Genomic DNA, 17,067 nt, shown 5'->3' with positions numbered 1-17,067 from the left:
AGAAGTAATCCTGTTTTTAGGCATATGATGCAATCAGATGTGAATACCTTCCAATAAAGGAAGCAACCAATCAAGCTATGAGATTTGTTTTCCTTAAGCACCTTCCAAATATGGTTTCAGTTCCAGGGTCTATAAATTGAATAGAAACACAGTTCACAGAGTGGAATGGCAGTAGTAGAATTTCAGCTCTTTGGTAAGGTTGGTGAACTACTCTGACATTACACCATGTGTTTTTCCCTCTGATTCGTTTTCTATTGAAATCCATGAAAGTGCATTAAAACGCATGTCCACGCTATTTTTTTACTTAAAGTGCGTTACACTGTGCTTTGTATTATATGTCAATGCATGTTGATGGTCATCATGATGCATTGTACATGCTTGTTAACGTGTGTCTTAACACATACATTGAAATATGTTTTTATGTGCTTACGTTGATTTCAGTGCAAAATAAATCTGTATTTTTTACGGTTTGGCTAGTTATTCACTGTGTTGATAGCATACACGCCTTTGATAGGCTCATGTAAGATGGGTGATTCTGCCACAAGAGAGAAACTACCAGCAGCAGGCCCTCTAAAGTCGGCTACAGATGTTGAAATTTTTGATTCCCCCTAAACAGTCAGTGTAGATATGGGAATCCCTCCCGCGGAGCTATTGTATTCTTGTATTTCACCAGCTGGGGATGGTGGTGCTGTCCCAGCCGGAAGAACACACAGCAATTATCTGACAGGCTGTTTGTACGATTGCACATACATGGTTCTATGCCTGGTCTAAAGAAGCTGCTTGTCTTTACAGACAAAGAGAGATGTCATTTCCCCTGTCTTGAACGCAGCTAAATCTTAGTTGCAAGCTAAAAGTATCTTGCTGCTTCGGCAACAGAGGAGGAGCGATTCCATAGGGTAAAATTTGCAGCCTTTTAGTGCTCCTGCTGCTGGCAGTTTCAACAAATTGCCAGTGACAGTATCGCTAATGGCAGAGTTGCCCATGTGACATCAGCCTAATACTATTCCTGCAGTCAACAGATGCAGAAAGCAATTGAATGAGATGTGAATGCATTCTGTTAGGCCTCATGCACACTGGACACTTTGGCCATCTCTCCTAGATGCCTTTCTTCCTGGCAACAACATTTTGGCAGAAAAAGCACTTGTAAACATGTTTAGATATGTCAAGCGCTTGAATAAATACTCAAGCATTTATTGTGCCTAGCCTTAATACTCGTTTAGGCATGTCAAGCATTTTTTCCTTCCAAAACGCCACTGTTAATGGGTGGTGTTGGCAGTGGGTTTTTTTCTGCCTCTAAACCCCTCCTAATGCAAGGACACATAGGGTAACATGCAGGGGTGTTAAGAGGCTGAAAAAAAAAAAAAATGCCAGCCGCCCCTAAGGCCTCAAGTACACTGGATGTTTTTACAGCTACTGTTTTTGGCTTCAGACGTTTTTACTGCAGCCAGTAAACTCCCCAGCATTTTATCCTGTGTCCATGTACACATATTCTGTTATCAGCGTTTTTTGGCAGGGGCATTTTGTGGCTGGCAAAAAACCCCAGCAATAGTGGGTTTTAATAGGAGTTTTTCAGCTGTAAAAACGCTGTAACTGTGATAAACGCTAAAAAATGCTGTAAAATGTGTATATTATGCATTTGTCAGCGTTTTTTAGGGCAAAAGCTTTTGTGGGAGTAAAGTTTTTTGCTAAAAAGCTAACAAATACTGAAAAACGCTCCTGCAAAAACGCTGCAAAACTAAATTTACAGCTACAGCTTTCTACAGCTAACGCTACTGGCATTTTTATATGATTCAGTGTACATGAGGCCTAAGAGCAATGTTAAAAACATCAAGTGTGCTTAGGGCCTTTCAGAATAAAATGGCTCTACTGTGCTATGTACAATAGCAATAATATGGAAGAGCATGTATATCAAAAAAATATAAAGTCAAAATATATTCTTGTTGAAATTTACTCTTTTTTTTTTTTTCCTTCAATGTAAATTTTCATTTTTGAAGTACAGACACTTGTGGAGAAGGAAAATTAAAAAAAAAACACTATTTCTTTTTGCTAAAGTGTTGCAATGATCCCCGGCAATGATCCCCGGCAACTACTGTTTTCTTGGCATATACATTACAGTAAAGAAAGCCTTTTTGTGCTGACTTGTTGTTCCCAAGGTTTTTATTACTGTTAATCTGGTATGTGCACCAGTTTTTTTGTTTTTTTTGCTATTCAGGTTCATGTTAACAGTCTCTGCTGCTCTTTATATTGCTAATATCTCCATATCTCCTTACTAAGCTGTAAAAAAAAAAAAAAAAAAACACTCCACTGTATTCCTCTGTTACCTGGCCTATACAGTTTAACCAGGCTAATCGCTGAAAAAAGACTTGTAGTCACACTGCCATGCTCTGTTAACAAACAGCAATTCTGCCAACCCTTGTGTGCTGGACAGCTATCAAAACGGGTGATGTCCTAAGGGTGAAGTCACTGAAATAGTTTTAGATCTTAAGAAATCCCTTTGGCGTGCCTTGCGCAGGTCCCTTATCGCAAAGAATTTAAACCTAAATTCCATTTTCTTTCAGATCCCCTATTTCATAGTATCTGCCCTGGCTTACACCTGCTGTGAGAAAATGGATTTCTTGCTGTGTGATATTAGACAATGTGATAGCCTTATAGTATTCATTGAAGCTCAGGGATAATCTCCACGTTTCGGTTCTGCAGGCTTTAGCTTCAATAAATTAGGTGGAGTCTTATTTTTAAATGAATCCGTCATTAACATGGCCCGTTTAGATTGAGTAATTGATGCAAAAAATGCATAAGCGGAGGCTGCGTAACCAGATCTAGAGTCACATGCAAATCTCAGCCTTTCCTGTAAAAAAGATAGTTTATCCCTACTCCTGGAGCCCAGCATAGGACATTGAGGCTGCCCAGTACATAAATCCATAGGGGAGGTGGGAAGGGGGCTGCATCAAGCTAAAGAGAAAATTTTGATTAACCCAAAACATCAGCTAGACTGTTATATAGGGCTTACTAAAAGCAGAAGTTTTACTCTCCCTTGTAATTAAAGTGTTGAGTCACCAAGTAGTTAAATTAATATATTTTTTTTAAACCAAATCGGCAGGACCATTATTTGTATGCCAACAGATTGCTTTTACATCTTTTTAAGATCCAGTCAAGTTATATGTATTTTTTTTTTTCAAATACTGACCATAAATACAGCCCATGTCTATCCTCCGCCAGGCGGACTCCGTTTTTCTCAGTGGGGGATCGATCCGTTGATCCCCCGCTGAGCAGGCGGATGACAGCTGTGTCTCCCCGCTGTGTGCGGAGATGCAGCTGTCAGGTCCCCATTCATCTCTATGGGGGAATCGGATGGCAACGGACCGTCTGTCTGTTCTCATTCGATCCGATCCTCCAAACAGATGGAAAATGGAGTTTCCATCTGTCCGGTTTTGACGGATCGGATGTCAGCAGACATGTCTCCGCTGACATCCGATGCCCCATAGGGATGCATGGGGCGTCCGTTCAGATCCGCCAAAAAAACTGACAGGCGGATCTGAACGGACTCCATGCGTGAAAGGGGCCTAAGGCTGATAAACTACAGGTGCATCTCATAAAATTACAATATCATCAAAAAGTCTATATCAGTAATTTATTTCAAAAAGCGAAACTCATATTTTATATAGATGGGTTACACACTGTGTAAATTATTCAAGCATTTATTAACATTTTGATGATTATGCTTACAGCTAGTGAAAACCCAAAATTCAGTATCTCAGAAAATTTGAATATTACATAAGACCAATAAAAAAAAAATAATGGCTTACTGAAAAGTCATGTACAGCATAACATACATTATACCAATGCTTGGGGTTCCTTTTGCATGAATCAATGCGGTGTGGTATGGAGGCTATCAGCCTGGGGCACTGCTAAGGTGTTATGGACGTCCAGGTTTCTTTGATAGTGCCTTTCCGCTCGTCTGCATTGTTGGGTCTGGTGTCTCTCCTCTTCCTTTTTACAATACCCCACAGATTCTTTATAGGGTTTAGGTCAGACAAGTTTGCTGGCCAGTCAAGCACAGTGATACCACGATCATTAAACAAGCTATTGGTACTTTTGGCAGTGTGGGCAGGTGCCAAGTCCTGCTGGAAAATGAAATCGGCATCTCCATAAAGCTGGTCAGCAGAGGGAAGCATAAAGTGCTCTAGAATTTCCTGGTAGAGGGCTGCGCTGACCTTGGAGTTGATAAAACACAGTGGACCAACACCAGATGACATGGCTCCCCAAATAATCAGACTGTGGAAATTGTTGCATTTCATATGGAAATCAAGGTCCCAGAGTCTGGAGGAAAAGTATAGAGTCACAGAATCCAAGTTGCATGAGGTCCAGTGTGAAGTTTCCGCGGTCAGTGATAATTTGGGGAGCCACGTCATCTGCTGGTGTTGGTCCATTGTGTTTTATGAAGTCCAAAGTCAGCGCAGCCCTCTACCAGGTAATTCTAGAGCACTTCATGCTTCCCTCTGCTGACCAGCTTTGTGGAGATGCGGATTTCATTTTCCAGTAGATCTTGGCACCTGCCCACACTGCCAAAGTACCAATACTTTGATCATGGTATCACTGTGCTTGATTGGCCACCAAATTCACCTGATCTAAACCCCTATGGGGTATTGTCAAGAGGAAGATGAGACACTGAACAATGCAGATGAGCTGAAGGCAGCTATCTAAGCAACCTGGGCTTCCATAACATCTCAGCAGTGCCACAAGCTGATCGCCTCCATGCCACGCCGCATTGATGCAGTAATTCATGCAAAAGGAGCCCCTGACCAAGGTATTGAGTGCATACTATACTGTACATGGACATACTTTTCAGTAAGCCAACATTTCTTTATTAAAAATCTTTTTTTTTTTTTTTTATTGGTCTTATGTAATAATCTGATTTTCTGAGATGCTAAATTTTAGGTTTTCACTAGCTGTAAGCCATAAATTCTTGAAACATATCGACAACACGCACACACACACACGCGCGTATATAAATGTGTGTATATGTATACATATATTTATATACACAGTCAGGTCCATAAATATTGGGACATCGACACGATTTAAATCTTTTTGACTCCATACACCACCACAATGGATTTTAAATGAAACAAATACGATGTGCTTTGACTGCAGACTTTCGGCTTTAATTTGAGGATATTTACATCCAAATCAGGTGAAAGGTGTAGGACTTACAACAGTTTGTATATGTGCCTCCCACTTTTTAAGGGGCCAAAAGTAATAGGACAATTGGCTGGTCAGCTGTCTCATGGCCAGGAGTGTGTTATTCCCTCATTATCACATTTATAAGGATCAGATAAAAGGTCCAAAGTTCATTTCAAGTGTGCTATTTGCATTTGGAATCTGTTGCTGTAAACTCTCAATATGAGATCCAAAGAGCTGTCACTATCAATGAAGCAAGCCATCATTAGGCTGAAAAAACAAAACAAACCCATCAGAGAGATAGCAAAAATATTAGGTGTGGCCAAATCAACTGTTTGGAACTGTTAGAAAAGAAAGAACGCACTGGTGAGCTCAGCAACACCAAAAGACCCGGAAGACCACGGAAAACAACTGTGGCGGATGACCGACAAATTCTTTCCCTGGTGAAGAAAACAACCTTCACAACAGTTGCTCAGATCAAGAACACTCTCCAGGAGGTAGGTGTATGTGTGTCAAAGTCAACAATCAAGAGAAGACTTCACCAGAGTGAATACAGAGGGTTCACCACAAGATGTAAACCATTGGTGAGCCTCAAAAACAGGAAGGCCAGATTAGTTTGCCAAACAACATCTAAAAAAGCCTTCACAGTTCTGGAACAACATCCTATGGACAGATGAGACCAAGATCAACTTGTACCAGAGTGATGGGAAGAGAAGAGTATGGAGAAGGAAAGGAACTGCTCATAATCCAAAGCATACCACCTCATCAGTGAAGCATGGTGGTGGTAGTGTCATAGCGTGGGCATGTATGGCTGCCAATGGAACTGGTTCTCTTGTATTTATTGATGATGTGACTGCTGACAAAAGCAGCAGGATGAATTCTGAAGTGTTTCCGGCAATATTATCTGCTTATATTCAGCCAAATGCTTCAGAACTCATTGGACGGCGCTTCACAGTGCAGACGGACGATGACCCGAAGCATACTGCGAACGCAACCAAAGAGTTTTTTAAGGGAAAGAAATGTTATGCAATGGCCAAGTCAATCACCTGACCTGAATCCGATTGAGCATGCATTTCACTTGCTGAAGACAAAACTGAAGGGAAAATGCCCCAAGAACAAGCAGGAACTGAAGACAGTTGCAGTAGAGGCCTGGCAGAGCATCACCAGGGATGAAACCCAGCGTCTGGTGATGTCTATGTGTTCCAGACATCAGGCTGTAATTGACTGCAAAGGATTTGCAACCAAGTATTAAAAAATGAAAGTTTGATTTATGATTGTTAATCTGTCCCATTACATTTGGTCCCTTAAAAAGTGGGAGGCACATATACAAACTGTTGTAATTCCTACACCATTCACCTGATTTGGATGTAAATACCCTCAAATTATATAAAATATGAGTTTCACTTTTTGATTTGAATTACTGAAATAAATTAATTTTTTTATCATATTCAAATTTTATGAGAGGCACCTATATACTGGAATTATACCTGTTTTTCCCTTTGATGCATTTTCAATTAAAATCAATGAAAGCACATAAAAATTCAAGTTAATGTATTCCGTCACGCATTTTTAGCATGCGTTGCAGTGCACTTTGTATTGAATGTCAGTGCACATCATAATACGTTGGTGTGTGTCAAAATGCTCTTTGACGTGTCTTGGGTACGTAAATAAAAAAAGTTTTGATGCACTGTCATTGATTTCACTGAAATATGCATCGAGCAAAAACTCTGCCGGAGTATTCACTAAGGCAGAAAGGTAAAATCAGTTTGACCACTTACTCACTGGAGTTGGTTTACTAAAACTGGAGAGTGCAAAATCTAGTGCAGCGCTGCATGAAAACCAATCGGCTTCCTTTTATTTTTTTTCTTAATTGAATATGCTGAAGATAGAAGCTTATTAGCTATCACACAGCTGCACCAGATTTTGCGCACTCCAATTTTAGTAAATCAACCCCACTGTGTTTATAGCATACACACAGGCCCGCTGATAGGGGGGGACCACCAGTCCTCCTGTACGGGACCCGGGCACACAGAGGGGCCCCAACAGCATGGGGAATGGGTGCGTTTAGGCGGAGGGGCAATTACAGAAGGAAGCCCTATGGGGCTCTCTGCAGCAGCTGCAAGCCCATTCCCCCCCCCCTTTCCCTCCTTCCCAGACCTCTGCAGGCTTCCCTGTCCTGTAAAAAAAAAAAAAAAAAAAATCAATTATACATAGTAATAAAGAAAAAATTTAAAATAATTAACATTTTTAACTTTTTAAAAATGTAAAAACAATTAAAAAGAGCTAATTCACACAGCTTCTCTGTTATGTTTGTGTCCGCTAATAATGAATTTAGTGTATTTTTAGTGAAAATATTGTCTTGACATATTCGGGGGGCCCTGTCAGGTAGGCTGTACGGGACCCCGTGATTTCTAACAGCAGCCCTGCATACGCATCTTTTATAATCATAGTACTCTTACAGTCAGCAGATCAAAGCTGCAGGTAGCATATACATGGAGGGATGTGACAAAAAAAAACATTTCTTTTTCATTCCAATATTCATATTAAACGCATTTGGGCACTTTATTATTCAACTGATTTTTCTGTCTATAATATAGGCATTAAAAAAAAAAAACGTAGCAGGAAGCTGACCTATTCCTGCTAAGGGAAAGGGTTCATTGCAGTATGCAATCTACTGCCAGCGATTACTAGCCCATAAAAGCTAAATGTATTCAACATAAATACTTGCTGTTTATTTTTAAAGGTGATTACATTATTATACATGCATACCTATGCAAGACTTGTCACATTTTCTCTTCCCCCACAATTATCCTGTAGTTGATCCTTTTATTTCTTGCCTGTACTGCTGTCCCCACATCAAAGTTTGACGATTTAGTTTTAATATATGTATTGGGTTTCTTTCTATTCTGCTAGAGGAAAATAAAAAATTAAACAGCACCACCTCGTGGCTCTCTGAGGTAGCACAGCGTTCCTTTACCATTACCTGCGTTGTTTTTCGCATGGCAGTGTATTCTGCTTGAAAATGAATTTACCAAGGTTTTGCTTCTGTTGGTATGTTATTAAAATCTGCAATGTCACTTTAGTAATATGTGTTAACTGTAGAAATGTATGAGTACATGTCTTGTGTATAACAGAAATGATTTGTATTTTGTATGAACATGTAGTAATGTTATTGTGGAAATATGTTGTAGTCATGCTGGAATGTTTTCTGATTGGATTAATTATTGCCTTTTTACAATTACCTCCTGGAGATATGTTACATGGCGAAGGAACTTCTGCATTAGAAGCCTTAGGTATGCTCCAAGTGTTGTCTGCAAGCCAGCTACTCATGTGCTTTCATGTATTATTTTCAGTTATTTTACACAGTGCTTTCTGTTGTTTGCTAATGTGGTTGACAAGTAACCATTTACTCACAAAATGCTTTTGAGGAGATCAAATTAGAGCATCAGTCCATCCAAACCTGATATTTACTTTTGGGTGCATGGCAGCTGTTTGAATTGTCCACTGACCTTTTCTATGCCTTAGGACCTAGCAAAATCTCTGTACCTCAGTTCCTCAACCTAGTCATAGAGGGTCCAAAATTTGACTTCCACTGAGAAGCTATTGCCGGAACGATGACTGCAGCCTATCAGATGCAGTCACTGTTTGGGTATTTTAGACAGCTGCAGGTTCTTTGGTCTTGGTTGGTCACCTTGAGTTCAGTCTGCTGGCTCAACATGAGGAATTGGGCTGTGTATGGCTACCTTAACTCTCCCACTGCCGGACTTCCTTTTTGTTACAGTTAATACAGTAGAAATGGCGGAATTGGATGGGGAAATCCCACTCCTGAAGGGACATATAAAAAGCCATGAGGCTAATCAGCCCATCAATATCCACTGATAACTGCTAAAGCCCCACGTTTGGTTGCACTGACCTGTTAAATTATATTAGTTCGCTCACAGTGGAGAAAAACATTTATACAAGCTAAGCAAAGTTCACGAGAATTCAGGTTGGCTAATTTCTAGAAACAAATTACATCCCTGAAAGTTGAGGCTTTTTGCTGCCTAAGTAATGTTGACTCCCACTTTTGTAGGCTTAGAGGTGTGTTTTTAAAGGGACACGATTGCAAGACTAGGAACAAAAAAAAATTGTACGGTTTCATATCTACATAACTCTTTACCTTGGATTATATTTTCTTGTCCATATGTACTTTTAGTAAAGGTGAACTAACCTGGTAGTTGGAGACCTGTTGTGGTGACTGTCACCTGATTTGGCCAGTTGTAGCTTGGTCACCAGCTTTTAGTGTATGGGGTAATACATGACAATCCAGTCTTCCCCCAATTCATTCATACTCATGGCTGTATTCATGGATCCTATTTGTTCCTTGAAATATGACATGCACATGTTTCTTAATTGTTTGTCATGTTTGGACAGTATGAGAATGTGGTGATCATTCTTAAAAAAACAAATAATGGTCATCTTATGCCCTAACTGCCCTCTAGGGACACCTTGGACAATATTGGGAAATATTTGTGTGACCGGACAATGGTGTTTCCTATAGGGTAAAGGAAAGGACATGGTACCATAGATGTGTTCCTTTCAAGCATTTAGTGATTTGAATAGATTGTGGTAGATCTTATCAGGTTTAGAACAGATGTCTTGCCACTCTGCCTGCTGTTTTACCAAGTCAAATATTTGGGTCGTGTGTCTGTATAGTGTATATATTAGGGATCGACCGATTATCGGTGGGGTCAATAATTGGTAGACGATATGCACTTTTTATGAAGTGTCAGCCACAAACTTACCGATATGACCGATATTTCTTTAAGTGGTTGTACCAGAGTAATGCCTGCAGCTAGAGGCATCAGCCCAATACAGTTGATGAGAGCCGACGGTCAACTTTCTTGTAATGTCAACTGATGCGGTTGAGCTATTGGTCGATTGTCATTACAAGGAGTGGGAGGGGACTACCCCTCCCGTCGCCTTCCGTGGCTCACCCGGGTCTCCCGTTCCACCTGAAGACTCTAGCAATCAGCCGATACTTCCGCCGGCTGGCGAAGACCCGAACACAGCCGCATTAGGCTCTGATCGGGGTCTCTAATGTAAAAACCCGGAAGCAATGTCGTGACATCACTTCCAGGTACTGAAGCCTTAAAGGTGCCAGATAAAAAAAAATTACAGCATTCAAAACAGCCAAACTTGGTGTTTTAAATTCTTTTAAGTGCAGAGGAGGGGTTTGGGGTCTTTTAGACCCCATATCCCTCCTTAAAGAGTACCTGTAACTGTCACAAGGGATGTTTACATTCCTTGTGACAGCAATAAAAGTGATCAAAAAATTATTTTTAAAAGGACAGTGTAAAAATAAAAACTTTAAATGTGCAGAATATCGGCACCTTATATCGGCCCTGAAAAAACGATTGCAGTCAATCCTTGGTATATATAGTCTTACATAGTCTTTCTTGAATGTTGATAGTGTCTCTTTAAATATATGGATATTTGTATTTTCATTTTTTACTGAAGGCACAACAAGTATAGTTATGTAATTAAGCCTTCACCAGATCAACCATATGTTTACACAGAAGCATTTTCCTTGACCACTGATCAATATCACAGTGTCTTTACATGCACTGAAACAATGTATATACATGTCCCATAAAAACGCATGTTTTTTTTTACTCAGCGGATGGAAACAAATATACATATTTACATATGTGTATTTTTATGTTTTCTTTCCTATGCATATCTTACATATTGTTTGCAATCATGTTGTCCTGTAGGTCACTCATAACCACTTTTCCAAGAAGGTGTCCTGTGATTTTGTAAAGATTTATATAGAATTATCATTTTGCTAGGAATGGATTTTCATTGCACTGAAAACATATATATTTCACAAAGTATCTTTGAAAAGAACCGCTATGAAATGGCTAGTGACCATTTTTTAAATGTATTTGATAACACGTTTCACATTGTACTTTCCAAAATATATAATGGGACGTTTTCACTGAAATCGGGGGAACCTTCAGATGAGCAGTTTTATTTGAATTCTAACAACATTTAGAACAAGAGGAAAAGGGGTGGGAGATCTTTCTTCCATGTGTCTCTGGCACACAGACAGGCTGCTGTGGTCATTTGGAGCTTTCTTTTTTTTCTATTTTGTAAGAGACCTGGATTGGACAAGAGTTTGCGCCATTAGCCCCAGGTCCTGCTCTGCTTCTTCTCAGATAGAATGGTCACCTAACTGTTATTTTTGGAGTTACTCTTGTCATATTAGGTCAGTTTCCTTGGCCTGAAGCCACCCTCCTCTAAATTATCAGCCTTCCATTCCACCCATCACCCAGAAAAAAAGGAATGTCAAGTCCAATAGGCTTTTTAACGCTTTACTGTACAAATCAATCAAGGTTTAGTACATTTTTTGTAAGCACAGTTCCTTTACAGCACAACGTCCATACACATAACTCACTGAGTGGAAGTCTAAGCCCAGAGCAATATTCCTTAGTACACAACACTCTGAAAAGTAGTTCTCAAGCTCAGAACACTCACATAAGTCCCAGAACCGGTATAGCCATCTTCCTAGATGTTACATTCTATATACTCAAATGTTTCTCACACAGTGTATACATTCATCTCACACAAAGGGAGATCTTCTACAGGCCCAGGGGCCTTGCTAAATCAAGAGCAGGACCTGCTAGAAGAGGGTCGATGGGACCAGGATTTTCTCCTGCTCCCAAAGTATCCTTGACTGAGTGCCCTGGTGATTCAGCCCTGCAGAAGCCTCTCACTTACCGCCAGTAAGGCTACATCATGCTAGTTAGTGGTGTTCTGCTAGTTTACCCCTTCTACCCTGGGCCCCACCCACAGCTGGCATATAAAGGGCACTATCCCCCCCCACCCACTACATCATTGCATTAGGGGCAACAGATAAAAGGGTTACTAATACCAGCCAATAACTCTCCTATTTTCTTTTAGAAAGTATTTGTGTGCCAGTGACACAGGAAGAAAATGACTACCCCAGTCAACATTGTCGTCGGTTGCATAAAAATATCTGAGCAAAAGCACTTAACAGATATTGTCAGAATATGAATAACTCTTTATTTACAACAAAAAGGTGGGCATATGTTTCACTCCAGTGCAGATGTTTCCAGCCAGCTAGAATACTTGTCTCTGTGGAGGGGGAGGCAATAAAAGAAGTGCTGTGGATTCTGATTGAGGGCTCAGAATCAAAGGAGGCAGGGCAAGACAAGGTGAGAAAGGTACAAGAGACCAGGAGGTGGCAGAGAAAAGTGTAGAAAAAGAGGGATAAAGGAGAAGGAAATCTTGCCTGGGAAAGAAGGGGTGGAGTAACTGTGGTCCAACCAGCCAAGCGTAGCGGCAGTGATGATCCATGCAGGGGGGTCGCACTGAGGGTAGTGTGCGGTCTATATTTAGGTGGTCATTGTAAATTATCCATGGGTCCCAAAAACTACCTTTTATAATGAAAATGCAGTCATTTAGCTCCAGGCAAGTGACTGTGCCTATGGTTAGATCATGTCATAATTCTCCTGTAGCCAGGAGGAAGCTTTTCCTCTCACTTCTTTCTCCAAGTGATCAGACTGAGGTATTGTAAGTTTGTAGCCAGTCACCAGGTGAATGACTGCTGCAGATCTGTGTTGGACAGGTGTGAACACAGCCAAGAACTGCACAGGCACCATGATTTACATGATTGTCAGCTCAGTAGCAGCATTTAAGTCCAGCAAGTACAGTCGGGTCCATAAATATTGGGGCATCGACACAATTCTAAGAGTTTTGGCTCTATAATGGATTTGAAATGAAACAAACAAGATGTGTTTTAACGGCATACTTTCAGCTTTAATTTGAGGGTATTTACATCCAAATCAGGTGAAAGGTGTAGGAATTACAACAGTTTGTATATGTGCCTCCCACTTTTTAAGGGACCAAAAGTAATGGGACAATTGGCTGCTCCGCTGTTCCATGGCCAGGTGTGTGTTTATTCCCTCATTATCCCATTTACAAGGATCAGATAAAAGGTCCAGATTTAATTTCAAAGGTGCTATTTGCATTTGGAATCTATTGCTTTCAACTCTCAATATGAGATCCAAAGAGCTGTCACTATCAGTGAAGCAAGCCATCATTAGGCTGAAAAAAACAAAACAAACCCATCAGAGAGATAGGTGTGGCCAAATCAACTGTTTGGAACAAACTTAAAAAGAAAGAACGCATCTGTGAGCTCAGCAACACCAAAAGACCCAAGAAGACCGCAGAAAATAACTGTGGTTGATGACCGAAGAATTATTTCCCTGGTGAAGAAACACCCTTCACAACAGTTGGCCAGATCAAGAATACTCTTCAGGAGGTAGGTGTATGTGTGTCAAAAACAACAATCAAGAGAAGACTCCGCCAGAGTGATACCACGATCATTAAACAAGCTATTGGTACTTTTGGCAGTGTAGGTAAACCATTGGTGAGCCTCAAAAACAGGAAGGCCAGATTAGAGTTTGCCAAACAACATCTAAAAAAGCCTTCACAGTTCTGGAACAACATCCTATGGACAGATGAGACCAAGATCAACTTGTACCAGAGTGATGGGAAGAGAAGAGTATGAAGAAGGAAAGGAACTGCTCATGATCCAAAGCATTTCACCTCATCAGTGAAGCATGGTGGTGGTAGTGTCATGGTGTGGGCATGTATGGCTGCCAATGGAACTGGTTCTCTTGTATTTATTGATGATGTGCCTGCTGACAAAAGCAGGAGGATAAATTCTGAAGTGTTTCAGGCAATATTATCTGCTCATATATTCAGCCAAATGCTTCAGAACTCATTGGACGGCGCTTCACAGTGCAGATGGACAATGACCCGAAGCATACTGCGAAAGCAACCAAAGATTTTTTTAAGGGAAAGAAGTGGAATGTTATGCAATGGCCAAGTCAATCACCTGACTTGAATCCGATTGAGCATGCATTTCACTTGCTGAAGACAAAACGGAAGGGAAAATGCCCCAAGAACAAGCAGGAACTGAAGACAGTTGCAGTAGAGGCCTGGCAGAGCATCACCATAGATGAAACCCAGCGTCTGGTGATGTCTATGAATTCTAGACTTCAGGCTGTAATTGACTGCAAAGGATTTGCAACCAAGTATTAAAAAGTGAAAGTTTGATTTATGATTGTTCTGTCCCGTTACTTTTGGTCCCTTAAAAAGTGGGAGGCACATATACAAACTGTTGTAATTCCTACACTGTTCATCTGATTTGGATGTAAATACCCTCACATTAAAGCTGAAAGTCTGCAGTTAAAGCAAATCGTGTTTGTTTCATTTCAAATCCATTGTGGTGGTGTATAGAGCCAAAAAGATTAGAATTGTGTCGATGTCCCAATATTTATAGACCTGACTGTAGATGCTGGCCCTGGATGATTCATGAAAAAAGATGTCTCTCTGTAAATCTCTGTAAAGGTTAATAAATAGCAATAAGGTGCACATAGACATTACTAAGGTAGGCCATACACAGTGTGAATTTCTTTCCTGCAACCATGGGTTGCAGGAAAGAAATTTGCATGTTTCCCCCATCAACACAGACAGTTCTGATAGGGGAATCCCTCCTGCTGATCATTTGATCGCTTCTGGTTGGGGCAGCCATCCCCTGTTGGGAGAAGACTGCTAGCAGCCACTAGCAATAATCGTAAGGGAATCCAGTAGGCTGCTTGTACCCTAGTTGATCGATCAAGCAATTTGGTACATTCAGCATGCCCATTAATGGTTTAGTTGGAACTGTGAATGACCGGCCTTAGCATGCATGCGCAATCATGAAAAAACTGTTTTGTTTGCTAGGTTTTCATTTATTATACCTCCTCCAAGTGCTTTTATAACCTTTCCTAAATCGTCTCTAAAGCTTTGCCCTAATACAGTATTATACGCATATGAGCAAGTCCTTTAAATGTATTTCCTAATTTCACACCATTAAAAATGCATGTTTTTTCCGGTATTGTTCTTGTGTTACAAAAAATACGCACTGGTCTCAGAAAAGCATGTAATTAAATTCCTGCTTGACACTGGAGAAGTTCATTTAGGTTGCTAATTGGTCATTAGTCTCAAATGAAGTGTTTTTGTGTACACTGAACGTAAGAAGCCAAGTGCAATGGCTGTAATACCCCTACTTAGCAAGTCAGGCATAGCATTAATTAGTTGATTTCAAGTTGTCATTGGTAACACGAAGATAGAATGCACTCAAGTAGCACTAGCCAATTTGTTTTTTAAGCATATATCCAGTACTGTATGTACCGCTAGAATACCACTGTTTTTCTGAAACCTTTTAGAGTGAAACTAAACACAAGTTACAAAGAAAAAAAAAACCTGTTCAATACCTGTAACCGTAGCTACATGAGTCCTTTCTTACAGCAGTATTGCACAGCTTTTTTTATAAGAGTGGTTTCTTTTAATCTACATGGTCTCACTGTATGTGGAAATTAGCCTCCGCGGCATGCTCTCAACAAGGACTACAGAGTAGAAACCTCCACTAAGACGGATCAAGGGGTGGGAAGGCTGGTACATTTTATTACTGAAATTTAAAAAAAAAAGAATTGGCTTAGTTGATACAGCCATCCGCCCAAGCATCACTGAGGATGGAATCCTAAATTGATAATGTGAAATTGATAACCTGCATCTGTCTTTTTTTTTTTTATGTGGGTGGCAATTTTTTTTAACTTTATTAATAAAATATCAGTTAAGCACTATGTCAGCCTTTGTCTTTTTGAGCATTGAATCATACCGATCTGCCGTCCCACCTCCTGTGAGTGCTGGAGCCTTGAGAAGGACACTGAGGAGAGTTCAGCTAATTAAGCCTGTATCCCACTGATTATATAGGAGCACATTTTGACTTTTGTTGTAAGGGTCAGTCTGTTGAGGGGAGAGTTTATCCAAAAGGGGTGTTCCTGGTGGAGGTTCCTACTTACATGTGTTTTCAGCACTTGATGGGGTATTGCACTCAATAGAACACACACTTGGATTCATATACAGACTGAAAAAAGGCTTGCAGAAGTGGTTGAAACAAAGAAAGGAAAAAGGTGCTGTATAAGGACTTGGGTAAAATGGATTGATTAGGAGGAGAAAGGGCGAAAAAAAAAATGTCTACAACAACCTCCTAAACCTTATAATTTTGTGATAGTATTTAAAGCGATATTAAAGGCAATTGTTTTTTAAAAGAAAAATAACAAGCATGTCATACTTAACTGCTCTCTGCAGTGGTTTTGCACAGAGCATCCTCCTCCTCTTGGGTCCACCACCGACACTCCTGGCCCCTCCTTCCTGCCGAGTGCCCCGAGAGCAAGCAGCTTGTTATGGGGGCACCCAAGCAGGCTTGCTGCTGAGCCGCTGCTTTCCGTATCTATTCACACACAGAGCTGCAGCTCAGCCCCACCCCCTCTATCTCCTTATTGGCTCACTGACTGCGATTGACTGCAGCAGAAGACAATGGGAGGGAGAGTCCCCAGAGAGCCAAGGCTCTTGTGCATGTCCCTGGTTCGCGATGGGGCTCAGTTAAGTTTTGTGGGGGGGGGGGGGGGCTGCACACAGTTTGTTTGGACTAGCTTGGTTCCTTTATGTGCAATGTGGTATTGAAGTTTTGGAATGTCTGTACCTGTTGATAAGCATTGACCCCTATGTGACCATATATTTTTAAAGAGTGTAGTACTTGAATTAAACTGGGATTTTCATTGTACGCATTAGCAATCCAATTCTAGAATAAATCACAATTAGAGCCAACTTCTTTGTACACATCATGAGGCAGAAGAAAGTTTTTTTTTTTTTTTTTTTTGTAATTTACCCTTTAATGATTTAAGATGGTATTATATTTAATATTGGGGAAAATGAGCTTCACCAACCACATTTTTATTTTTAAACTTGGGGAAAAAGTGATTTGTAAAT

At 40.5% G+C, this 17,067-nt stretch overlaps 1 protein-coding gene across 15 annotated transcripts in view; it reads left to right on the top strand.

Annotated features, from left to right (window-relative positions):
- Window positions 1-17,067, top strand: part of PTPRK (protein tyrosine phosphatase receptor type K) — a 658,422-nt gene that overhangs the window by 504,779 nt on the left and 136,576 nt on the right. For 5 of the 15 annotated variants that reach the window (XM_082251921.1, XM_082251920.1, XM_082251919.1 and 2 more), the window contains exon 15: window positions 8,430-8,471. The exons of the other annotated variants lie outside the window; for them this stretch is intronic. In XM_082251921.1, the coding sequence (XP_082108047.1) occupies window positions 8,430-8,471 (42 nt within the window). The remainder of the gene's footprint in view (window positions 1-8,429; window positions 8,472-17,067) is intronic. 15 annotated transcript variants of the gene reach the window in all.

This window comes from Pelophylax lessonae (assembly GCF_965119305.1).
Source record: "Pelophylax lessonae genome assembly, chromosome: 3".
In the NCBI taxonomy this organism is placed as follows: domain Eukaryota; kingdom Metazoa; phylum Chordata; class Amphibia; order Anura; family Ranidae; genus Pelophylax; species Pelophylax lessonae.
The sequence above is the reverse complement of the archived record's forward strand: the minus strand, read 5'-3'. Positions and strand labels throughout refer to the sequence as shown.